The sequence below is a fragment of the Montipora capricornis genome, chromosome 7 (genome assembly GCF_036669925.1).
Source record: "Montipora capricornis isolate CH-2021 chromosome 7, ASM3666992v2, whole genome shotgun sequence".
NCBI lineage: Eukaryota > Metazoa > Cnidaria > Anthozoa > Scleractinia > Acroporidae > Montipora > Montipora capricornis.
The window spans coordinates 32,813,820-32,840,123 of NC_090889.1; the positions used below are offsets into that span (position 1 = coordinate 32,813,820).

Genomic DNA, 26,304 nt, shown 5'->3' on the forward strand with positions numbered 1-26,304 from the left:
TGACGAAGGGCTAACGCTCGAAACGTCAGCTTTTAGAATCTCTGTACGGTGGCCATTTTACATTATCAACTCCGTTGATAAAACCAAATTTTTGTATACTACTTCCCCACCGACGCAGCACCACAGTTTCTTTAGAAACTACCCCTTCATTTATAAGCCACTAACTTTGAAAGGGGCTTCCTTGTCATGATCGTACGGTATTGAACTCTACAATAACGCGTAGCTAAACCTCACATTATGTAAAAACAAGGAAGGTAAGACTTGGCAAACATCATTAGACCCACAGCATATGCACACTCAGTTCATTCAAGGTTATGCTTTATTATCAGGTTATCAAGAGGGCGTTTTATCAATGATGACAACAGCATATAATAAACTACTTTCATAAAATTGTAAAAATTCTAGTCATAATGAATTAAAACTTTCTTGCCTTTACCTCCGAAATCTTTAAAAATTCTGATTCAATAGTATTTTATCTGAATTAAACATAGGTATGATCAGTATCATTTACTCTATTATCTTTCATTTTCTGTACATATAAATCGATAACCAAAATATAATAGTAATTTCATACAATAGTTAAATGCTCTATTTTCCGCAGCTAAATGGCTTGTCCAATTTCGAGAATGAAGAAATCACTCATACCTTTTAATTCCAAATAGTGCTCGAGGTTTTTCGAATTTTGTTTACAATACACACTCCCTACTTAAGTTTTATCGATGAAAGTCTCGTCAACAAACTTTCACCGTGGCTTGAGTTCCTTTGTCTGTCCTATCATTTCTTTGCTTTTTGTTTTAGACTTTGCTTATCGTTTACATTAAAAATAGCAAGACGATTCTTTTATCCAATTGTTTTGATTGTTCTTTTATCCAATTGTTTCGATTGTCCAAAGGATACTTAAAGTGAGTACTGACATGTCTACACGCATTTGATAGAGCACAGTGCAGAATGGACATAAAATAATGCCTTAAACTGATCTGATTGTAACTCATATAACGTAGCAGCCTTACAACCTCTTTTGGTTGGTTAACACGATGCTCAGTTATGGGAAATAAATTTCCACTTCAATGGTCTTCCCCATAACTAAGTAGTCATCATTTTTTTAAGATGATTGACCAACCAATGCACATATTATTAATATTCATCTGGACATATGAATAAAACAAAGGCTTAGCTCCCTTAACTTTAGAGGATATTTACACGGTGACATTTTTTTAATACAAGTCAAGGTATCAGAATCATTCTGACCTTGCTTTCCTCATGGTAATTAGCACTATTGTTGTTTTAACCCCATTAGGATTTGAAACTTGAATAAGTGAGGAAAAACAGAATTAATTGTGGTAATTCGAGTCAAATGATGCCTTCCTGCAAATGTCCTCTTTTTCACAGACTTGACGTCAATTAATTGAAACCAAATATTACAATAATAAGAAATGGTCTAAAGTACTGAGTTGACATCTGTACAGTGAACTGTAAAGGTGGAAAAACCTATTCTTCTTGCATCTATGGCTACCAGGAACCACGCTAAAGTTACTGTGCTGCAGCATAGCAACCATTACAAACACTGTTGCATTACCTTGCCCTTACTCTGCTTCAATATGCCAGCAGATATTTGAGTTGAAAAACAGCAAACAGCTTTCAGTGTGTTGCAGAGTTAAAAGTACAATGAAATGAAAAAAAGAAAATAAATAATAACTAAGGAGACTTTTAACTCTGGGTCAATCGCCCAGCCCAGGAAGGGCAGTTTTGTGGCAGAGGTCTGCTTGACATATTTTGACCAGCCACTCTTGTGACTTTTGCTGCCGTTCTTTGCTGCCTCTTGCTCATACGAGCCTTGTAAGTGGCATCCAAGACTGCTTTAATATTGCATAATTTGCTCCTTTCCCACTGTAGCGGTTTCACATCCCTTGCAGAGGGTCCACTTGTTTGTCCTCCATCTTCATCACTCTCCTCTGATGACAAACTCAACAGTAATTGTTTAGTTTTAGCAAATCTCTTGCTCTGTCCTTGTCCTGTGTGGAGAGTGCTGCTTTTTCCACAATTTCTAGTCGATCATTCAATTTCTAAAAACCCAACAAAAGATAAGTATCAGATGAAACACTCGAACAAAATCATTTTCTTACTTTATACAAAAACATGAGATGAAAAAAAAAAAACAGAGTAGCATGAACAACCTGTCTTAAAATACCATAGAAGGGATTGGTTGCACTACCATGCGATGGACAATTGATTATAAGATTCTTCTATACATTTTGTATAAATGGATAGTGCATTTCCATTATTTTACTCTTTGTCACCAATCCAAGACCAAAGCAATTTAAGACCACCTTTGCCATGCAAATCCACTTATGTCCAGAATTGACCCTAATGAATTGCACGTCGAATTTTGACTTCCAACACGAAATTTCCCGTTAAGTATAAGCATTTTCTATCTTTTTAAGATAAAAGTTAGGGTTAGCGACATTTTAAGGTTAGGGTAACTACTGCTGTGTATCTTTATTTAAAGATAAGAGTATATGGGACACTTTATGATGTTAATTGTCTGTAGTCTTAGACTTGAGTCAGAGTGGTGCTGAAGTTGGGGCGAAGACCAAGGGGACGCTTCACGAGGTTTAATGAAATCGGTGTGCATCTAATTAGGGTCAATCCTGGACATATCTGTGCAAGCCATTTGTCTTCTCATGATTATTATTTCAATCACAGACACACTATATTGCCCTTGTTGCTATCAATAGAAATTACATCAACTGATTTGCCAACACCAATTCTACATGTACATGGCACTCACCCTTTGAACCCTGAGGCGATGTCTTGTTGCAATCTCGTAGTCTTCCAATTTTCCTTTGCTTTTTCTCACCTCATTATCACGGAGGCTTCTCCAGTATTGATGAACTGCCCCTTTAAAGTGAATCAACCATGTGTTAATTACGGTAAGCTTTCAACAATTCATGCTATATTATAGAGCATTTTGTTGAGCTGGTTAACTATCTTTAATCTCTTGAATCTCTTCTATATTGGGCATAATAGCAATACGGAATATTATTTACTTTTCCCATCACCCTGGAATTTTAAACCAATTATAGGCCTTCTCAAAAAAAGGTACAGAACCATGATACAATGTACCATGACTTCTAAGAGCTGTAACAGTGGGGAAGGGGAAGATTAGAAAATAACATCCTTTTTACATTGCCAAAAGAATGGAAGCAATAATTGGTGTGAAGACGTGGTTTTACTCACAATTCATATGCTCTTTTGTATTCTAAGGAAGGTCAGTTTGACAGACTATTGCCTTCTGTTTTGTCATACCTGACTGACATAGGATTTACAATACCCTGGAGAGGTACTGCACAAAAATGCAATGTGTTGATATGAACTGTACCTTTTATCTCTGCCTTGACCCATTTTTCCTTTCCTAAAATTAATTTCCTCTGATTTCTTTGACAATAATTTCCTCAATCTTCTTGTTCCCTTCATGGTCATATCTCAAGGGTTTAAGACAAAGCAAATCAAATGATTAAAATTAAAATGAACATGCAGGTAAGGTAATTTCCACCTAGGTGGCATCTCTTAGCTAGAGGGTGTCATCATTGGAAGGAAATTTACATATGTAGTACATGTACAGTGTAACGTGCTTTGTAAGATGTATTATGCTTGCTAGAAGTTGAGAATCATTATCTTAAACCGAGGTCATGAAATAATATTTTCAAAATGACATTTTAACACAATTGACCAAATTGCTATTTTAACTCTCAAAGAGGGATTAACAGCTCTTGCACTACTCTAACTCTGTCAATGAAAGCCAATTGTAAAGTCACAACTCTCTTTGAAATTCAATAGCAGATAAAAACTTAAATTGCATAATCTCAGCAATGTAAAATCATGCTTTCAAAATAACATTTTGACATCATTGACAAAAGTGCCACTTTGTCCTCTCAAAGATGGATAAAAAGCTTTGGCATAGCCCACTCCAAGATGGGCAGCCTGACTTTTGTCAATGAAAGCCAATTATTGTTAAGTCAAACCTCTCTTTGAAACTTAGTGAGCAATGTAATTTGCATAACCCAACCTCAACTGAATCATAGGTTTAAAATGAAATTTGGATATCATTGACAAAAGTGCTATTTTGTCCACTCAAAGATGGATAAACAGCTTTGGCACAGCCCACTCCAAGATGGGCAGCCTGACTTTTGTCAATGAAAGCCAATTATTGTTAAGTCAAACCTCTCTTTGAAACTTAGTGAGCAATGTAATTTGCTAACCCAACCTCAACGGAATCATACGTTTAAAATGAAATTTGGACATCATTGACAAAAGTGCCATTTTGTCCACTCAAAGATGGATAAACAGCTTTGGCACAGCCCACTCCAAGATGGGCAGCCTGACTTTTGTCAATGAAAGACAATTATTGTTAAGTCAAACCTCACTTTGAAACTTAGTGAGCAATGTAATTTGCATAACCCAACCTCAACAAAATCATACGTTAAGAATGAAATTTGGACATCATTGACAAAAGTGCCATTTTGTCCACTCAAAGATGGATAAACAGCTTTGGCACAGCCCACTCCAAGATGGGCAGCCTGACTTTTGTCAATGAAAGCCAATTATTGTAAAGTCACAACTCTCTTTGAAACTCAGTGAGCAATGTAATTTACATAACCTAACCACAACAAAAATTAATCATACGTTCAAAATGAAATTTGGACATCATTGACAAAGTGCCATTTTGTCCACTCAAAGATGGATAAAAAGCTTTGGCACAGCCCACTCAAAGATGGGCAGCCTGACTTTTGTCAATGAAAGCCAATTATTGTTAAGTCAAACCTCTCTTTGAAACTTAGTGAGCAATGTAATTTGCATAACCCAACCTCAACGGAATCATAGGTTTAAAATGAAATTTGGATATCATTGACAAAAGTGCCATTTTGTCCACTCAAAGATGGATAAACAGCTTTGGCACAGCCCACACCAAGATGGGCAGCCTGACTTTTGTCAATGAAAGCCAATTATTGTTAAGTCAAACCTCTCTTTGAAACTTAGTGAGCAATGTAATTTGCATAACCCAACCGCAACGGAATCATACGTTCAAAATGAAATTTGGACATCATTGACAAAAGTGCCATTTTGTCCACTCAAAGAAGGATAAACAGCTTTGGCACAGCCCACTCCAAGATGGGCAGCCTGACTTTTGTCAATGAAAGCAAATTTTTGTTAAGTCACAACTCTCTTTGAAACTCAGTGAAGAATATAATTTACATAATCTATAAACCACAGCAAAATCATATGTGCAAAATGAAATTTGGACAACATTGACAAAAGTGCCATCTTGTCCACTCAAAGATGGATAAACAGCTTTGGCACAGCCCACTCCAAGATGGGCAGCCTGACTTTTGTCAATGAAAGCAAATTTTTGTTAAGTCACAACTCTCTTTGAAACTCAGTGAGCAATATAGTTTACATAATCTATAAACCACAGCAAAATCATTTGTGCAAAATGAAATTTGGACATCATTGACAAAAGTGCCATTTTGTCCACTCAAAGATGGATAAACAGCTTTGGCACAGCCCACTCCAAGATGGGCAGCCTGACTTTTGTCAATGAAAGCCAATTATTGTTAAGTCAAACCTCTCTTTGAAACTTAGTGAGCAATGTAATTTGCTAACCCAACCTCAACGGAATCATACGTTTAAAATGAAATTTGGACATCATTGACAAAAGTGCCATTTTGTCCACTCAAAGATGGATAAACAGCTTTGGCACAGCCCACTCCAAGATGGGCAGCCTGACTTTTGTAAATGAAAGCCAATTATTGTTAAGTCACAACTCTCTTTGAAACTCAGTGAGCAATGTAATTTACATAACCTAACCACAACAAAAATTAATCATACATGTACGTTCAAAATGAAATTTGGACATCATCGACAAAAGTGCCATTTTGTCCTCTCAAAGACCGATAAAAAGCTTTGGCACAGCCCACTCCAAGATGGGCAGCCTGACTTTTATCAATGAAAGCCAATTATTGTTAAGTCAAACCTCTCTTGGAAACTCAGTTGCCAATATACTGTACTGTAATTGGCATAGCCTAACCTCAGCGAAATCCTACTTTTAAAATGAAATTTTGACATCATTGACAAAAGTGCCATTTTGTCCACTCAAAGATGGATAAGCAGCTTTGGCACAGCCCACTCTAAGATAAGCGGCCTGACTTTTGTCAATGAAAGCCAATTGTTAAGTCACAACTCTCTTTGAAACTCTCTTTACATCGTACAATTTGCATGACCTAATGAATAAATTCATGAGATATTTTCACTTTGAAAATTGTACAGCATTGACGAAAGTGTTATTTTGTTGTCTGGGAGATATATTATGCAGCTTTAGCACAGCCCACGCAAAGAAATTTGGGACTACATATACCAAAAGACAGAGAGAGGTGTATTTAATTACAGTAATTTCCAATACGGTTGCCTCCTCATACAAGAATAATTATTATCATCCGGAAGTGGTCAGACAAAAAAAAGGGAAAGAAAAACCAAAAAAGAAAGAGCAGAGAATTCCACTAACAATAGTCCAGGACAGCTGTATGTGACATACAAAAATTTGGTTTTATCAACGGAGTTGACAAAGTAAATTGGTCACCGTACAGAGATTCTAAAAGCTGACGTTTCGAGCGTTAGCCCTTCATCATAGGTGTAGTTTCTTTAAAAACTATCCCCTTCATTCATTTGTATGTGACATAGTTGAGGTAGAAATTGGTACAAATGAGTATTCATGTTTGCATCTGCTTCTGCAAGATGGTGAACATTGGTTCCCGCCACGGTTTATTTCTGAAAGATTACTGTATTTGTGATTTTGTATAGCATAGACAAGGGAGCATCTGCTGTGTTGCTCTTGGGTCTTCCAGTTGATCATTAGCTCCTTCACCATTTGATAGTAGCAGACGACAGTAATATCAACATTTGCTTTATTACTACCAGCCTTTTTAACCGGGCAGTGGTTTAAAAAATATTTAATAAATATTTACCAACCTGGTACTTGTCAGAAAGCCTGCAAAATCCTCCTTCTGTTTCCTCAATTCTTTGTAGGTCTTTCTGACAGCGTCCTTTTATATAAATGCAAAAAGAAAATCACCATCGTTGGCGTTCTCGAGATCTCAGTCACTTTAAGTGAGAGAGAACAATGTCCACCATACCTTTAAGTGAATGAGAGGTGCCGGAGTCCCATAGATTCTAACCACTTTTGAAGGAAAATAGGGAGTGTTTTTTAGCTTCAAAGGCGCGAGCCTCGAGGGAGGAATGGAAGAATGCCGCCCAGGAAATTTTGCAAATTTAGTTTCTCCTAAGCAGCATCTCCTGCATCAGCCTGGGAGAAAGCTCTCTTGCGGGGTGGGCCACCCACCCCCGCAAGAGAGCTTGCTCGCAGGCTACTCCTGCATTGAACATTTTTTATCACACACATCCTTTCGCATGAACGTAATATTCAGTATGGAGCTATTTCCTTGCCAGGGAATAAAAAAATCCCTGATGAAGTGAGCCTCTGTCGCACGAAACGCGTAGGAAATTAAAAAGAGTCATACAAGAACTTGTTCGCAGAAATGCTACAAACTGGCTTATTTTTAAAAAGGAACACACGTAACTCTAACCCTCAACATGCATGTATAAACTTTGCCGCAGAAGAACTAAGGTGATATCTTCGTTCACAATTCTTATGAAAATACATTAATTTCACAATCGCTGTATTAAACTCTTACTCGGTAAGATTTTTCTCGGTACAGTACTGTAATCATAATGTAACAATAAACTTTCTTGGTAAAACTATATATTGATTACAACGCATGCAGTTACAAGTTTTGTACGAAGGACTCCGTGGAAGTCACTTAATTTGACCGAGACTGAAAACAATAAGATTGCAGCAATTCAGTACTTACGGAACAACTTGGATCAACCGACGAGCGCTGTCTGGAACTGAAGAGACTCTTCGATTTGCACATTGCGTCTAAACGATTCGTTAAGCTCTCAGTTCAGCCAGCTCTTTCAAAACGGCTTCCATGGGATTTGGGGTCACTTCTTGCTGTACTTGAGCATTGCTAGTACTTAGGCAACCTTCCCGTGAAACCACTTTATCTTTTGCCGAAACCGAAGGACTTCAAGAGAACGACCGAAGAGCGAAATAGCAAGATTCAAAAGGCGCGCAATTATAATTGGCCTCGGTTCAAAAACGATGCAATCATGCGCAGTAAGGACAAAATGGGACAAGGTTTCAAAGGTCAATAAACTGATCCTCGTGTCGAAGTGAATGTGGAAGTTACAGTTTAAGCAAAGCAATATTGGTGTTCTTCAGATAGCGTTTCGAGAAGATTGTATCATTTTCATTTGGCGATTAATTGCCATAAATAGGAAGCATCAGAACATTGACACTATAATCGTGTGTCCTCCTTATTTGACTCCGATATATCTTTTTGCGGCCCAGTATTACTCCGTCTGTATTTTTGCATTTCAATTGAAACTTGGAAAGATATTTGCGAGGCTTGTAGAAGCTGCAAGTATTACAAATGATTTCATTCTCGGTAACCCCTGGGAAGCCAGCCAGGACGGGACGACCTTTGCCAGTCCTGATAATGCTAGTGATTCCTTCGTCCGGTTTTGACTAACTGCCCCTGGGTCTCCGATGTCAAAGGTTTTTAAAACAAAGATCAAGGAGACACTAGTAGAACAAGTAGAACTTGTTGAAAATGTTAATGTTTGTAACTGACTTGTAATATATACGTGTGGGTGGTTCTTTAGGACGTTTTGGCTAATGTTTGGGTTAATTCTTAAGCCTTCATCAGTTATAAGTAGGGTTGATGTTGTAACGCGTGATTTAAAACAACGTTGCGCGAGCGGTATACGCGTGACTCCAAAGTTATTTACTGAATTCAGCCCACCCTTTACATTTGAGGGTCATTGACTAGGAAGATGGGAGTAATTTTATCACATTATATACCCCTGGGCGTCACGTGAATTTGCATGATGCAAAACAATTGTCCAGGTATTGTTTAGAGCGCAAATTCAGTAGTAAACCTGTACGCTGAACTGGCGCCATTTTATTTTGCCGAAAGAGGAAAGCCCCTTGGAAAAAATCTCGATTTTCTGAGCGAATCCGTTTTGCGGAAACACGAATGAAACACCCGTACGCGTTTCAGTCAGCGGAAACGCTGCGGAAACGTGAAACATTATGATCGTTTTTCTCTATCGAGTTTCCCGTTGTATCCGCCCTGCGGAAACATAACGGAAAGTTGAAGTATCGTGTTTCCGTCATTTTTCCGAATCACGGAAACTCCTTATTTCACCCTGTGAATACGTTAGCTCTCTTCTAGAAAACGTGAGCATTTGTGAAAAGATCATCTAGTTATTTAGCATTTTAAAGTATTCTTGATCGTCGTTTGCTGTAAGCAGATGTTTTGTCGCAATTATTTGCTTTAACCCGACATTTTCATGACTTTCAGTAAAAATGCTTTGTTTATAGTTGATCAAACAAGTTCACAGGCACTCCACTTTTAATAACCTGAACGAAACAAGTCAAACTTAACAGAAACATGATTAAGAATCCTAAGTGGGAGTAAACAACCAGTTGGGCTGTTTACAAAGCGTGGTAGATTTGAATCCGAGACAGCAGGAAATAAATCCACACCAGATGTTAGAACAGGATTTTGAACCTGGGCTAACCGTGCGCAAACCCAACGCCCTAACCACTGAACACGCCGCCTCTCTAGCATATTTAACACTGGTTGGTTAGTGTTTACTGATGTAAAGTGAAGAAAGGGTGACTCTTTAACTTTAGCAGCATAGAGCCACTGTCGCGTTTGCAAGAAAATTGTGCCACCTGCCTCGTACGTCACGAATACAAATCAGAAAGTTTGGTTGTCATTCAGTGCTGCTTGGACCGTCATTTAAAATACTGTGGCAGAAACTACAGTATTTTGCGAGATCGTGAATTTACAAATTCAAGGCAATAACTTGAAGCGAGCACAGGGTTACGGAAAGCGAAAAAAAGCCTCTCGTGCTTTAAACGAAGCAGACCATTTTACGAGGAATTCCTCTGGAGTTCAGCTATTTTTGGAAATAAAAATAATTCACAATATTTTAGTTTAACTTTCTTTAACGATAATAACTGGCTATATAATTAATAGGGAACAGGACTACATGCTTGTCCAATTTGGATACAACTGGATTCAAAAAATTCCTCAGACTGCCAAATATGACTCGGCCTACGGCCTCGTCCAATTTTGGCTGTCCTCAGAGTTTTTCTCATCCAATTATTTCCAAACTGGATAGCATGAAGTCCTATTACATATACAAATTGAAGAAAGGGCGACTCTTTAACTTTAGCAGCCTTGACCCACTGTCGCGTTTGCGTGAAAATTCTCTCCGTTTGCAGAATTTGCCTAATCTAGTTCTATGCTAACAGCAGGAAATGAACTTGAATAAAAAAGGGTCCATCAGTTTTTGGCAAAATTGAAATTTCCATCTGGGCCCGGTTGTTCAAAAGCCGATTAACGCTAATCCCAGATTAAAAATTAACCAAGGAGTTTATTTCTCTACTCCCAAATGTTGTTTAACGCTGTTATTCGGCAAAACTATACATTAGAGGAAGTCAATCTTGAGAAACAAAAATAAGCAAAAGAAACTCTCACCAAAAAGTTGAAAACATAAAACAAACGTTTACGCTAATCCTGGATTAAGTTAATCGGCTTTAGAACAACCGGGCCCTGATGTTTATCGCTTGACTTCTCAAACGGGGCTTTCCATTTCTCATTTGAGAATTCTCCAGATGACGCTTTAATACAAATTGTAATCATTTTGAAGTTGGATTTTGACAACGGGTTTATGTTCCAACTATTTAGAGTGAACGGCACTTTCAGACATTATGTCAGGTTATCGTGGCAAAAAACCCGTCCATTAAGAAAGATGTGTTCAATAAGTTTTTTAATCATGGAATTACTACGCGACTTTTAGCAATGAACTTCAAGGTTATTAAAACGTTGCAACTAAAGAACTTCAATTTTTTTAGTACAATTTGGCGATATCACTTGTCATGAATCTATTTATTTGCTCACCGTTTTAAACCCAGACTAAAATTGCTGTCTATCGTGCCTGCATCTACCCTGCGAGCAGAGTCTCTTTCGATCTTCCTAGATAAGTCGGTAAGCGGAAAGTAGATTCTGCTCGCCGCCTCCACATTTCGTATTGAGCATGCGTTGAAAATTTAAATGTATTCGGTGTCAGTCACGCGTGACCAATTGCCACAAAACCACAAAACCACAACAAACAGCCAGGATATTTTCGAACAACTCGGGCAAACACACGACAACCAAGGAATCATTTCATTGGAAACTCAAGATAGTCCATACTCTTAAGATGCCATTTCGTTTTTTACTGAAACATTTATAGGTTTCTGTCAGACTAGTTTCCGTAACCAACACACATAGGAAAAACTCATGGGAATTAATTCTGTTGTAAATTTGATTTGTATTCAAAACTCTGAGATAAAAATAGGCATCACACTCTTGAATTGGCCATCAAATCTGTGGATTCGTGTCGGAGATAATAGGAATTACATCTTTAATTAGAATGATAAACGACCGATCAGCTAAATCCAAGGATTTGCTGGTATAAACCGCTGATCAGTAGCAATATCATGGTATTAACAGTATCTAACAATAAAAAGCTGCGATAAGACACATAAATATTCTTAAAAATACTAAAAACTTGGTTAAAAACTTTGATAAAAAACGACGACGTTTCGATTTTAGCTAAACGTCATTATCAAGTCAAAATTATTTGAAAATTGCAAACTATAAATACTAAATAAGGAGCCTGTACAGTGAAAGAGAGGAACAATGAAAATTAAACAAAAAGTTTGGCACGTATGGAGGCCGCCTGGATATTTAAATTAGGCTTGAGACTACGAAATGCTCCTATGCTCTATTGTTCTGACACAAAGACCGTTTGTTCCATGGCAACCACGATACGTCACAATTATTCAAGATGGCGGCGCCTGGCAAATTTGAAAGCCAAAAGAAGCGTTCTTGAAATTCCTTTTTTTCAAATATGAACGCTTTCATTTGAAGAAGTTTGAACAATTTTAATTGTAAACGTTATGTTCTGTGGTTTAAAGTTATTTTATTGTTTTAGTGGAGGTTCCCTTTAAGAATGTTTAGATATGTTTTATCGCAGTTATTTTATGGTTTAATGTTTTCCAAAATCACCTCTTCGTCTTAATAGTATCATTACAAATATACACATGATCAAGTTAAAATCAGGAATAGAAAGACTAACAGATACTACAAACATGTGCATCTTCATCAAGATTTAAAAAATGGAGGAACAATTTTGACTTCAATAACCTTATCGTGGTCAAATCGCGAATGTCTCTGGTAGGGAGTTCCAGTCCCGGGAAACTGCGTTTTTAAAACCCAATTAGTTTATTGTTGATTTCACTGTTAGCCCGTCTAGTAGTGAGCTATCTTTAAAAGTAGGATCGTGTAACTGGGAGCGTTAAACCAGGTATCCTTCTAATTGACTACTTTTACCATCCCATAATGCAATACGTTTTCTTTGGGGGGGAGGGGGGTCTTTACATTAAAAAAAAAAGAGTACAAGGTAATTACTCTTGGAACTGTATCATGCTGCAGTGAACGGGATATCCATTGTTTTGATGCAAATAATAACGATAATAATAACAACAATAATAACAACAATAATAACAACAATAATAATAATAATAATTATAATAATAATAGTAATAATAATAATAATAATAATAATAATACATTTCTATAGCGCGCAACTCCAAGAAATTGTCCGTAGCGCTTTATAAGAAATAAAAATGAATTTTAAAAGGAAACTAAATTTACAAACATTCACTAACAAACGTTTCAAAAAGATTAGATTTTGAAGCATTTTTTAAAATGTCAACAGATGAACTCCTACGTATTGAAAGAGGCAAAGAGTTCCACAATCTATGGCCATATACTACAAACGAGCGATCTCCATAAGTTCGCATGTTTGAAGATGGTTCTACAAGCTTAAGGTCACCATTGCTAACAGATCCCAAAGAATAAGAGCTTCTGCGAAAAGAAAAAAGATCAGACAAATACGACGGAACCTTAGCATTAAGAGATTCATAAACTAAAAGAAGATTCTTAAAAATAATACGATTCTTAATAGGAAGCCAATGCAGATCAATTAAAGTTGGAGTAATATGATGGAACTTCCTAGTCTTACATCCACCGAACTCACAGGTCAATATGAACTCGCCATTTTAATAATACCAACCACAATGCGCATGCACAGTAAAGTTGCGAGAGACCTAGACCCTAAGTATATTACAATGGTCTTCAATTGAAACCAGTATTGCATTGTTACAGGTGCGATTTTTCACACTTAAAACAGCCCTTTATTCGACATATTTCACTGAAAGAGAAATAATATAATTCCCTAGCTTCATTTTTGTAACTTTCATTTACAAATAATTCCTCTTCATCGTTATCAATTTTAGTGCATTATCAGTCAATACATTAAAATTAATGTTTGTCATGTTTATTTGACCAAATCTTCGGCCAGAGTCTCTTCCCGCCTTAAAAACTCTAGAAGAAAGATTCAAAAGAATCTTGTATTTCCTTTCTCTTTGTTATAAATTAACATGGGTGTGTCCAGTTCTTGATTTGAACAAAATGCTATAGGATACTAACATTTTTGTAGATATGTCATTGTTTCCTTCATTATCCGATAGAAGGATACCATTAAAAAGTTAATAATGCTACTACGAACCATTCTACAGATATGAAGAGATCTACGTTTTTCAGTTCAGTGGTGACTCGGGGATATTCGGAAAAATCCGAGTGGTCCTTAACAGGACGCAAATTTATAATCACGCTGACTCTGCTCTACCATGCACTGAAGTATACGGCATGCAGACGGTCTGGATGCAGTTCAGCAGGCCATTCAACAACGGCCAGGTGACAGAAAGTTAAGATCGCGTCGCGAGTCGATCAATGGCTCAAAAATAGATTTTACAAGTAGAAGTCCTATGAATAAACATTAGTATTTCGTTCATTACGGCTGTTGCAACATCTCGTTCTGGGTTTGTGGAAGTCTACAGAATAGTATTCGTTTAAAACCTTGTCGAAAGTTCGTACTGCGAAAAGCATATAAAAAGGGATTCAAACACAAGCTACACAAGAAAATGAAGTCTATTACGGGCGAAAGCACAGAAAAGTAATTTCCTTGAGTAGCTCCGATAACAAAGAGGGAGCAAAAGGTAATTCCTGGTCCGTAACCGACTACAAAACCTGCAGTTGCAAGCATAAATGTTATTACAAGTTTCTTTTTTTCACAAGCTCTGTCTTCTTGTCTGTCTGCGGGCGAAGCACAGATTGTTTTGTCAAAGTAGATTCCTTTGATCAGGGATCCATAACAATAAAGAAAAACCGCTAAGGGAATGTACCCGACCATTGAAGACCACATAAGAAAGTACACTTCGCTTGATGGAAGGCAGGAATCGAGAGCATCATTGAATTTCGACTCCATGATCGCCTTCGGCAGGGAAGTAAGAACGCTTGAGATCCAAATAATTGCGATAGCTCTTTTCACATTCTCTTGTTTTAAGCGTAAGACTGTTCTAAATGGCTTTAACAAGGCATGGTACCTTTCAATTACTAGAACCATTAAGGTGAAGGAGGAAACGGGGACGATTAAATACGTCAACTCCATCAACCTACAATCAAACTTCGGTAAGAGCTCTTGCAGCAACAAAGAAGTCCATAAGGAAAAAATGGTGAGTCCATCACTGACAGCCAAGTTTGCTAAGAGATAGTTCGTGACTGAATGCATTTCTCGTGTTTTGTGAACGATTCTGACAACCAGGACATTTCCAAGAAATCCGATCATAAAAAATGGAATGCTGACCATTAACAGAATAAACCGCGCGCTACTATAGTCGACCATCATACGCTGGTACAGCAGGGTAGATTTTTTTCTTTGTCAATACGTTAGCTCTCTTCTAGAAAACGTGAGCATTTGTGAAACGATCATTTAGTCATTTAGCATTTAGAAGTATTGATTGTCGTTTGCTGTCAGCAGATGTTTTGTTGTCGTAATTGTTCGCTTTAACTCGACATAAAAAAGACCTTTCTGTAAAAATGCTTTGTTTATAGTTGATCAAGCTAGTTCACTGGCACCCCACTTTTAATAACCTGAAAGAAACAATTCAAACTTAACAGAAACATGATTAAGAATCCTAACTGGCAGGAGACAACCAGTTGGGCTGTTTATAAAGCGTGGTAGAGTTGAATCCTAGACAACAGGAAATAAATCCACAGCAGATGTTAGAACGGGATTTGCTAACCGCATGCAAACCCAACGCCCTAACCAATGAACACACCGTCTCTCTAGCATATTTAATAATGTAAATTGAAGAAAGGGCGACTCTTTAACTTTTGCAGCATAGACCCATTGTCGCGTTTGCATGAAAATTCTGCCACCTGCCTTGTACGTCTCTAAACTACAGTCCGGGAATCTCTACCAGCCCTCTTACAGAAACTGTGAGGAAAAAAAGAGGTGGGGTTGTTGTTTATGTTTCTCTTAAAAAGCTACTTTCTTGAACCGATGTCAATTATATTCCGATCTTTGTTCGGTTACATTTTTAAGAATGCTTTGTGCTTCGTTGGCCCCTATGGTGATTTCTCTTTGTTTCCGTAATCCTCATTTGCCGTGGGCATTGTTCTATTTTTACCAAAGACACCTGGAAGAACTTCCCAATAATTCAGCTTTTTGGCAACAGGTTTTATGCACGGGGAAAGAAAATGCGCTTGTGGAACCAAATATGACACTAACTTAAAACGGCGTTTGCCTTTTTTACATATTTTATTTCGTTTTGAAATAAACTGCCTTGACAGTTTGTTTAGCGTTTCCGATGAACAGCCAACGAAACACTTCAAATTCTCTTGACTCTTTTTGCAGAACTTGCCTAATCTAGTTCTATGCTAACAGCAGGAAATGAACTTGGATAAAAAAGGTTCCATACAATTTTTGGCAAAATTGAAATTTCCACCTGATGTTTATCGCTTGACTGTGCTCAAACGGGGCTTTCCATTTCTCATTTGAGAATTCTCCAGATGACGCTTTAATGCAAATTGTAATCATATTGATGTTGGATTTTGACAACGGGTTTATGTTCCAACTATTTAGAGTGAACGCGGCACTTTCAGATATTATGTCAGGCTATCGTGGCAATTAAAAAAGATGTGTTCAATAACTTTTTTAATCATGGCATTGGTACGCGACTTTTTAGCAATGAAGGTTATTAAAACGTTGCAACTATTGAACTTTAATTTCTTAGTACAATTTGGCGATATCACTTGTCATGAATCTATTTATTTGCTCATCGTTTTAAATCTGCTCGAGTGTGGAAGAACAAAAAACTAACTACCCAGGCTAAAATTGCTATCTATCGTGCCTGCATCTACTCTGCGAGCAGAGCCTCTTTCGATCTTCCTAGATAAGTCGGGAAGAGGAAAGTAGATTCTGCTCGCCGCCTCCACATTTCGTATTGAGCATGCGTTAAAAGTTTAAATGTATTCGGTGTCAGTCACGCGTGACCAATAGCCACAAAACCACAAAACGAAAACAGACAGCCGGGATATTTTCGGACATCTCTTAATTGACTTGCAAAATCCGAAGCAATATATTAAATTCCAAGAAACTGAGGATGTTGTAAAATGAGATGGTCACCATTCCGCAGTACTCCAAATTAAAACAAAAAGATTTCCGCTCGCACATTTTATCGTAATAAATTCTATGTTAAATTTCTTTGATACTATACTTAAATTATCTGATTTTTCTTTGTATATATTTTCATGTAAAAAATGTTTAGACATTATATATACCTTCTTCAAAAAGACTGACCATCATGGGTATATAAATATTTGTGATAGTTTTATTATCCATTACTTTGTACCACACAAGTGAATCATAGTGCTTGCCGGGTATTCTGATTGGCTATTTCGGAGGTGAATAATTGTTAATTGTAGCATTCAAGGTGACCTAATGTAGGGAATCTTAAATCCTGTTTTAGGCTTGCCCAAAATCATTAGATTCTTTCATGAATGTAATGTATTTTAAAATCCGATAAAATATAAATAAATGAATAAAACAGGGAGATTTTCGAAGTTATTCGTCTTCTTGATTGTACAATAGGGCCGTTTATACGACAGAAAATATTACATAAGACGTGAACACCCCGAATAAATGGTACAAAATCTACGTTCACGGCTTTCTTAAGCCGCGGCTTATCCTGGCCTGGGAGTTAATACTCGTATAAATAATCGAGTGAAGCTATGATCCTCGCAGTTATGAACGCAATATGATCCCTTTCATATATCATTTCATCGCTGACTCGTATAAATAGTTCCTTTCGCGTATTATGTAAGCCGCGGCTTATCTTCTCTCGTATAAACGACCCTAATGTGCTGACATGCGCGCGCGAGAGGAAGTGATCTCGTTTCCGAGAAATTATAAATAGTAACAGCAACATAAATTTAGCTATTGTTAAGTCTTCTTGAAATTAGTAAGAGAACTTTTCCCCGAAAGGATACGGCCTTTAGAGTCGATCATGCTCAGGCTAGACCAGTGTTGGCGCTGTGATACGATTTGTCCAGCTAAGATCTACTGCGGCAGATGCAAGCTAGCATATTACTGCAGCGACGAGTGCAAAGGAAGCGACGAGTTTCGACATCAAGTGGATTGTCAGACAGCTACACTGAAAAGAAAATGCTCCACTTGCGGAAAGGAAAGCACTGAATTGCAGCAGTGTGGAAGCTGTTTGCAAGCTTGGTATTGCAATCAAGAATGCCTTAAGAAAGCCTGGCCAACGCACAAAGTTACTTGTCGACAAGTGACAAAAAGGACAAATGATCTGTGCAACAAAGTGAGGAAATATTTCCACTTAAGAGATTCGACAGGCTCGCCATGACTGGGAATTCTCTATTACTGGGGTAATTTTCCTGCCACTGATTTCATCAACCTTCCACGGAACGAAGGCTGCGACTATTCCAAACCATTGTTGGCTTTGGTTTGCGGGGTTGGAGTTCCGAGGACTGTCGCGCTTTCCTTGGCTCAGCTTCCAGAATCCTATGAAGCGGAGCTCACTTTTGTTCTGAACGACATCTGTGCTTGCACACTGGCAAGGACAGTTCTTATTTTGTATTTGCTTTTAAAAGGTAAATCAGAAAGTACTTTCATGGTGACATTATATATAATTCAGTACAAAACAGGCCCGGATTGCTCGAAACATGGTTAGCACTAACCAGCGTTAAATACCATGGAAACCTATAGGTTCTGATACCTCATAAATAGTTTTGCTCTTTGGCCATTTCAATTTCAGCAGGAAAAGAAAACAAACAGCGGTTTACAAACATTTTCATTTTATACTTGACGTTTCGTATGCTGCAACATACATCATCAGAAGTGACGGTTAAAACTGTTACACAAAAATTTTAAAACTTGTGCGAGGCAATGGTGACTAGTTACAAAGTATTATAACAAAATCGTAACTTCCGGGAGTCGATCTGCTTTAACGTGCCCCTGTGATAAAACGATCACTTCCTTTTTTGTCTTCAGATTTTGAAAGTGTGTTTGCTTAACACATGGCTGGCAAAATCTTGAACTTTGACTTTTATCCAAAGACCGTTTACTTCGAGTGTAAGTTTTGGATTTAACAATCCGCCATTACTCGGGTTCATTATACTTCAGAGGGTTGGATCCAGAGAAAAGTGACGTCAAAGGCTCACTAGCTTAAAATTTCAGAGTGTGAATGCAGCTTATTATCTATGCAAAACGCGACTTTAAAAGTCTGAAAGCCCAAAAACTCCCGTGCTGCATATTAACTCTGCGTCGTCTGACACGCGTTGCATTCCTAAACTAATGAGCCTTTGGCGTCATTTTCTCCTCGATCCAGCTCTCTCAAGACCTTAAAGTTAGTAATGGCGGACCATTAAATAGGAAAATTCCAGTTACTATAAACAGGTGTGTTTTTGAAATCAAGGTTTAAAACTTTGGTCGCTTAGTGTTCAGTTAATATAGTTTTGAAATCTAAAGAAAGATGACAATTGATTTTTTGGTCACAGGGGAACTTTAAGTTGATTGAAGCCTCCCCAGTTACTGAGAGCACGTCGGTGTCCTGGGCTCTATGACCTACAGTAGGCCTTGAGACTTGAAAGTGCTTCTTATTATCTTGAAATTAAATAAATTTTCAGTAGACGTACCTTTCAAAGGTGGCGGACACTTGTACCAGTAACATGTCCTGAGGCAGCCATCGTAAAAGGGAGTTTAACTGTTCTTAATGGAATGGCTGGATGCCAATAGTTATATTGTTGCCAATATAGTAGTTACAGGATTGACCTTCGCCCCCCCCCCCTCCCCCCCTGCTTACATTCACCAAGAATACTCTTTGTGCTAAGGCCACAGTTCTCGTAACATTAAAATTGAAAGTTTTTGTACTTTTTTATCATGCGTTATGCGTGATCTTTCTGTATATTCAATGACTGTTAAGCGTTTTTTTTTTTTTTACTGTTGGATTTGAAATGGTAATCATTTATCGTATCATTATTATTTAGTCAAAGCGTATCGTATTGTTATATTGCTACCGCCTCCGTATTTCAAAGATCGAAATACACATTTATCACAATAATAGTCATCATCATCATCATCATTATCATTATTATTATTATTATTATTATTATTTTTATTTTTTTATTTTTTTATTTTTTATTAATGAGCAAATGTGAGAATGATATGTGTGTATGTGTGTGTATTGTTGAAATTGCATCCATTAGAAACTCGGAAAATCTCCGAGCCCCAGATGGGATTTGAACCCCCCACCCTCCATGATCAAGTACGCATGTTGTAACCACTGAGCTACTGCAGCTGAGCTACTGGTGACCAAGGGTGAAATGTGAGTCTTTGACTAGACCTTCATCACGTAATTGAAGAGTCAAATAACGACTGGAAGCATAGTTTCCAATGGATGCAATTTCAACATCTCATATATCATTCTGCGTGATGCTGTTCTAGTCAAAGACCAACATTTCACCGTTGCTCACCACACAGTGTCCAGTAGATCGGTGGTTATTTAGAGCATACGACTAGATCACGGAGGGTTGTGGGTTCAAATCACATCTGGAACTCGGATTTTTTCCGAGTTTCCAATGTATACAATTTCAAAAACACTCAGATATGCGTGATTATTATTATTAACGTTTTTAAATTTAACTGCAGGAGGAGAACAAGTCGCATCATCAGTAACACAGATTTGGTATTCTCTGCGGCTCAGCGAGGATGACTTTTAGCTGGTGATTCGGACCCTGCATGAATTGATTGAAGCATCGAGTCTTGAAGAGCTGACACAAGGCAGAATGAAGATACACCAGAGTCACTTTCAGAGGATTATTGAAGTATGGTGTACTTGGATTCAACTGAGCTCCCGTGGTGGAGATTGGATCACCGAAGCTCGGCGCAGGCAGTTCGAAGACCCCGAAGCAAAGAACGGAATGGATATGTACCTGATGGAAATCCCGAAGGAGCACAAAAGATCAGCATCAGAGTGGTTTGCGAATGGGATTCTGTTAGCAAACGAATCTCGAGAGGTTCTTCCCCGAGAGAATTTTACTCTGACGGGTTCCGACTTCTTACTTAATAACAACAGGGGCGCTTTCAGTTACATCCTTCAATCGTCCGTCCTTCCATTCTGTGGATGGGATTACAAAGAGGTCCGACGATGGGGATACTCTGCTTGTATCCTGAAGATATACAGCGAGTACGTCAGTCACGTGCTCAAGAAATGCGCTTTGAGAATGGCCAGTGACAAAGTCGAGTTCCACTTCCTGTTGTGCAACTGTATGGAGATCACTCCATTTCTTCCTGCAGGCTGGAAGTTTGATCGGGTGACCACCTCCAACATTGCAGACTTCGTTCCTCTGACACAACTACTGGACACTTTCAAGCCGTTTCTGAACCTCAATAACTCTTTCGCGGTTATTATCACCGAGTTTCTAAACTGGGTTCAGCTCACAAATTTGCAGATAGAAGCGATGACACGAGTCCATTTTATGCCACGAGGAGACAGCTTTCGCAAGAAAGTCTTGCACGACACAAACAATCCTGCCATTTCCAGTTCTAGAGGGTTGAAAGCTTTTGTGGAATACCACGATCACAGTGCAGAGTTCATCCATTTTCTCCGAGCGTCTTTATTGAGTCATGAAATCCCCGCTAAGGGAAATCGAAGACGCAAGTGGATCTCCGTGGCTGACTATAATGGGTTGATTGCACGAAATTTCCTTCGCTGCCGCAATCGAATTGTACCATCAAGATGGATGCTAAATTGTCGCCGAGTGACCATTCTGAACGGCTATGAGAGAGCAGTAGAGTGGATTCTCAAACCAAAATGAAACGGACACTGTTCGAACTGTCTACCCGTCTTGTTTTTCCTAGATTGTGAAAAAGCGTTTTTCTAACGAATACTAATAATCGATAAGTTCACATAATTGTTAGGTAGCTAACGCGACGGGCAAACCCTGACTATGATTCGTCTGTTTGTACTCTTCTACGACTCCGTTCAATTAAACAGTATTATGCAACGTGTTGAGTTGTAAGATTAAGATGTATCACGTTCCCACTAGTTAATGATATGGTGGTGGAGTTTTGTAGAAAACGAATAGGCTTAAGCATCGAATCCGGGACGATAATTCGGACGAATGATATGTTAACAAAAAGTGTCACCTTTAGTTTAGGCCGCTCTAGTCCCCCGGAGTGGGGGAGGGGGGGCTCTGCTCCGAGGTCCGACCCGTTACTCTTTTATATACCATTTTTGGCAGAAAAGATACCCGTTTCGTATACCTTCCATTGGAAAATAATGAAAGGCCCTTTTAAATAGCTAAATGACAACTGCCCCTACTCTTTCATATTCTTTCGACTCGTGAAATTCCTCCTATTTCATATTATACCTGAAGCGTGAAAAAGGTACTCCTTTCGGTAAATTTGGAGGTCGAGTCAACCTTGGCGTAAAGTGCTCAATGCTGTGGTAGCAGAGCTAAGTATACATAAGTTGAAAGATTAAAGAGGACGCATCGATTCTCTGTTACTCTGAGTTTCGCGCCTAAGCGCTCGTCAGACAGAACTTATATATATATTTCTCATCTACCTAAGTTTGCGGATCGCGTGAAAGAGCACGAACTAAGCATCAAAACATTTAATTTATAAAGTCCATAATACAACAAATCGCAACATCGATATAAAAATTGAACCGGGCAGTAAAGTGGGAACGAGCTAATTTCGTACGTACATTGTTCTTTTGAATGATATGTTAATAAGAAGTCCCATCTCCTTTAGTATAGGCCGCTGGAGTCACAAGTAAACACAAAGACCGTAAACGGTGGTTTATTTCATCTTAATACTCGGTTTTTCTGCGAGGTTCAACAAAGACTTTTAAACAATTTCAGTTTTCGTCGGCGAACTGAAATATTGGACGGAGGCGAAACGACTCTAGACGTAGGCGAACAGAGGGTAGGCGAAACGACTCGTAGGCGAAACGACCGGTTCCCGGACAATAGTTGGTGTGCGCGAGGGCGAGCCGAACGTCGATCCAAAGGTAAAGTTAAAATGACTCGAAATCGCACAAAATGCTAATTCATTTTAGTTTTTTCTTTTTTTTAAATCACAAAAATTATTTGTTAAAGCATCACTCTTGGAAAATGGAAAGATAGTGAGACGATCTGAGTTTCTAAGATTTGAATGGAATCTGAAAGTTGCTTCAAAAAATGCACAATAATAAACTGAACAATAATTCATCAAACGCTTGAAGTAACTTTCGCTTTTCAAACACCATATGATTTATAAAACGTTTATAAAATGAACGTTCACAGCTAACTATTTTTGACATATCAAGGAAGTATTCAACGGGAAGGGTGTCTGGAAAACCCGAATAGCGAATAGCGAACAGCAAATAGTCGCGAATAGCGAATAGTACGAACAGTGCGAATAGTGGCGAATAGTGACGAATAGTCTTCAATAGTCACCGCCTTATGCTGAACAATCTCGTAATCAAAGCAAATAATATGCTCACCTGTCGTCGAAAGAGAGTTTCGTGCATGCTTTTACAAACACTCTAAAGAAGAACAAACGTCAAAATGCAAAAATATAAATCACTTTCATTAATACATCAAGCTCATGATCATCTCCTCGCACAGTGGCGCCCGAACATAAATTTTAGATACTCACATTTCATCATCCTCATCTGTGCTGTCCGATCCGGCGAGACACGTTCTGTAAAAAGGAATAAAATAAAAATGTGAGGCAGGTGGTTTGTGATTAAAGAGACAAACGAGCTACTCTGATAACCGTTGCGTTAATTAATTAACCAAATAACCAACAGGATTTCAGTGCATTTATTACCTTTTCTTCTCAGGGCTCAAGCTGTCCTTCGCCGACACATCTCTGCTTTTTTAGCGGGAAAATCCCATCCAACGTTGCTGCGCCGTTGACCAGGCGTACTGGGTACCAAATTTTCGTCATTTCGTCACAATCCCCCCCCCCCCCCCCTCATTTGCCACTATTTGTTACTATTCGTGACTATTCGTGACTATTCGTCACTATTCGCGACTATTTGCACTATTCGTACTATTCGTGACTATTCGCTGTTCGGTATTCGCGACTGTTCGCTATTCGCTATTCGGGTTTTCCAGACACCCTGATATTTTAATCTTTTGAAATTGTTGGAATAATATCATCCGTCCTAAATTAGTTGCTAGGCTACGTCATTTCTATTTTTTGGGTGATTTTCACATCAAATGCTTTGTTTTTCCTCTTTTTAGGTCTCGATAAAGGTCGGAGATTTGCGCGGAAAAATGAAATTGTCGCTCCGCTATTTTTTGTATAGGGTGAGACTATATATCATATTAAAGCTAACAGATTGAATTTTTTGAAGAAAGTTTTAGTTTTTTGGTATTTAATATTGCATTTTAGTTTTGAGGCCTCAAAATTAGAACGACCGAGTCTGCCGCAGAAGCTCCTGCTCCTTCTCTTTATTGGGAAAATAACCGGACTTTGTTGCATCTTAGTCACTCCAGTACCGTGTGATGAATTTCTGATTTTAAGAATTGAAGGAAATACCACGCACCAAAGTCGAAACTCTCATCTCATACTTAATTTGGGCAGAAAAAGTAGACCCGCCGAAAAGCGGCAGGTCTAAAACACAGGTCACATTCCACAGGTCACTCGTTGCAGGTCCTTGTTTTACCTTTTGGAAAGTAACCAAAACCCTCAATTTGGCAAACCCTAGGCCTAAGGTTGGTTTTTAGGCCAAGGTTAGCCAAATTGAGGGCTTCGGGTTACTTTCAAAAAAGTAAAACAATGACCTGCAACGAGTGACCTACTGAATGCGACCTTTGCTTTAGACCCACCGTAGAAAAAGTGCCATAAAATCAGTCTCCGAAGACAAACGAAAACTTCCTCTCAGGGAATTTGGGGTAGTACAATCATCTTATATAGTATGAATTCAGAACTTTATTCAGCAAAGACTTAGAACTCTCTAGATAACAGATATCCGTATTTCTCCGAATGAACATACTTTTTTTAGACGAGAGATCGTGAGGCTTGAGACTACAAGATCCATGTGCCAAGTAAAAACACTCGATACAAAAGTGTCAATCAAAAATGAAACTATCCGATTACGTATTCGAGTAACACAATAGAGTACAATGTAACGCAATTCTGTTCCAACACATCTATTACAACTGAAAATTTGGAAGCGATATCTTTCATAAAACTCGTCGGGACAGGAGGTCCGAGAAGTTGTAATTTTGGCGTCTAAATAAACCCCTAGAATTTCCCGTGCAATTCACGGTCTGCTGAATAACTCCGCCCACTACTTGAAAGCCAACTATGCTGAGCCAATCAGGCAGCAGATCGTGCGTCAAGGCTCTCAATTGACACCCAATGATTTCGCGCGCAGATTATTGCGGGAAATTAAAAAAAAAAAACGATTTTAGCGGTTTTAAAATTAACTTTTCAGAATTTTGTTTTTAGGGAAAATATACATCACCAGATGGGCTCCTGACATCACAGCCCACAGATTCAAGATTTGCAAAAACAGAAAATTTGAGCGCGACGCCCACATTTACCTTTACCGAGACCTTAACTCCCTCCACCACCTTCGTAGAGTAAGACCCAGGGCCCGGTTGTTCGAAAGCCGATTAAGTTAATCCATGATTAGAGTAAACTTTTGTTTCATGTTTTCAACTTTTTGGTGAGAGTTTCTTTTGCTTATTTCTAATTTTCAAGATTAACTTCTTGTAATGCTTTTTTTTTGGCGAATATCAGCGTTGAACAGCATTTGGGAGTAGAGAAATAAACTCTTTGGTTGCTTTTTAATCTCACGGATTAGCGTTAATCGGCTTTTGAACAACCGGGCAAAGGGTGGGTGGGTAGAATACTCCCAAACTAAACAGTTTCAAACGAATGTCCCATTTCGGATGAGCAAAGGTTGGCGCCAACTGCACCATGTAGATACAAACATTAGGGTTTCGACGTGTTAGGGTTTAGGGTTAGGGTTAGGTTAGGGTTAGGGTTAGGGCGCGCCAGCCGTCCAGCCAGATCCAGCCAACGCTTTATCATACCGTGTACGTAAAAAACAGGGATTCCGTTATTTGTTGACTGAGAGTAGCTGTAATGTTATGCAATGTGCCAAGTACCCGCAGTGGTAGTAGGGAATTTTAGGGAGTTTAAGAAACCACAACGGCTACGGCGACGAGAACGTCACTTCAAACTAGTAGTTTGAGCTATCCTAAGTGTTTCACGAAGTTTCACGATGTTTCCATCTTGTTTATGTTGTACAATATGGGCGAAGTATGCTATACCCAGATTGGTATGTACGGATTTGAGGCAAAGAGAGAGAAGGAAAGATTCACTGTCGTTTGTCCACGTTGGCGTCAAAACCTAAAAATTGTTCATTTTACATTGTTGTTTTGACGAGTGCACGGGACAGAATTGTACAAAAATGCGTGGGACACGTGCAGCACTATCATTTAGCCAATAATATTACTGACGAAATGATGCATGAAATGAATCATATATTGAACTGCGGATGTGAAATCAAGTGAACCTATGATCTTCGCAGTTATGAACGCAATTTTAGCAATTGCGTAGAGAAGCCTGAAAAATTCAGGACCTCCATGGGGTTTGAACCCGTGACCTCGCGATACTGGTGCGACGCTCTTG

The 26,304-nt window shown here is 38.5% G+C and overlaps 1 protein-coding gene and 1 long non-coding RNA gene across 4 annotated transcripts; one reads left to right on the forward strand and one right to left on the reverse strand.

Moving 5' to 3' along the window:
* Nucleotides 1-304: 304 nt before the first annotated feature.
* Nucleotides 305-9,329, reverse strand: LOC138056987 (uncharacterized). Of its 2 annotated transcripts, XR_011133556.1 has the most exons (5): nt 7,923-9,329; nt 7,024-7,097; nt 3,380-3,482; nt 2,789-2,898; nt 305-2,063 (listed from the first exon to the last, which is right to left on the reverse strand). It is a non-coding gene; the product is annotated as an uncharacterized lncRNA (long non-coding RNA). The 2 variants fall into 2 exon arrangements; XR_011133555.1 differs by lacking the exon at nt 7,923-9,329 and having other exon boundaries at nt 7,024-7,162.
* A 6,167-nt stretch (nt 9,330-15,496) lies between these two features.
* Nucleotides 15,497-21,808, forward strand: LOC138057839 (uncharacterized). 2 transcript variants are annotated; one of them, XM_068903749.1, is made up of 2 exons: nt 15,497-15,594; nt 20,311-21,808. In XM_068903749.1, the coding sequence occupies exon 2, from the start codon at nt 20,448-20,450 to the stop codon at nt 21,477-21,479; it is 1,032 nt and encodes a 343-aa protein (XP_068759850.1). In that variant the 5' UTR covers nt 15,497-15,594; nt 20,311-20,447; the 3' UTR covers nt 21,480-21,808. The 2 variants fall into 2 exon arrangements, with proteins under 2 accessions (XP_068759850.1, XP_068759849.1); XM_068903748.1 differs by lacking the exon at nt 15,497-15,594 and adding an exon at nt 17,646-18,254.
* Nucleotides 21,809-26,304: the final 4,496 nt, after the last annotated feature.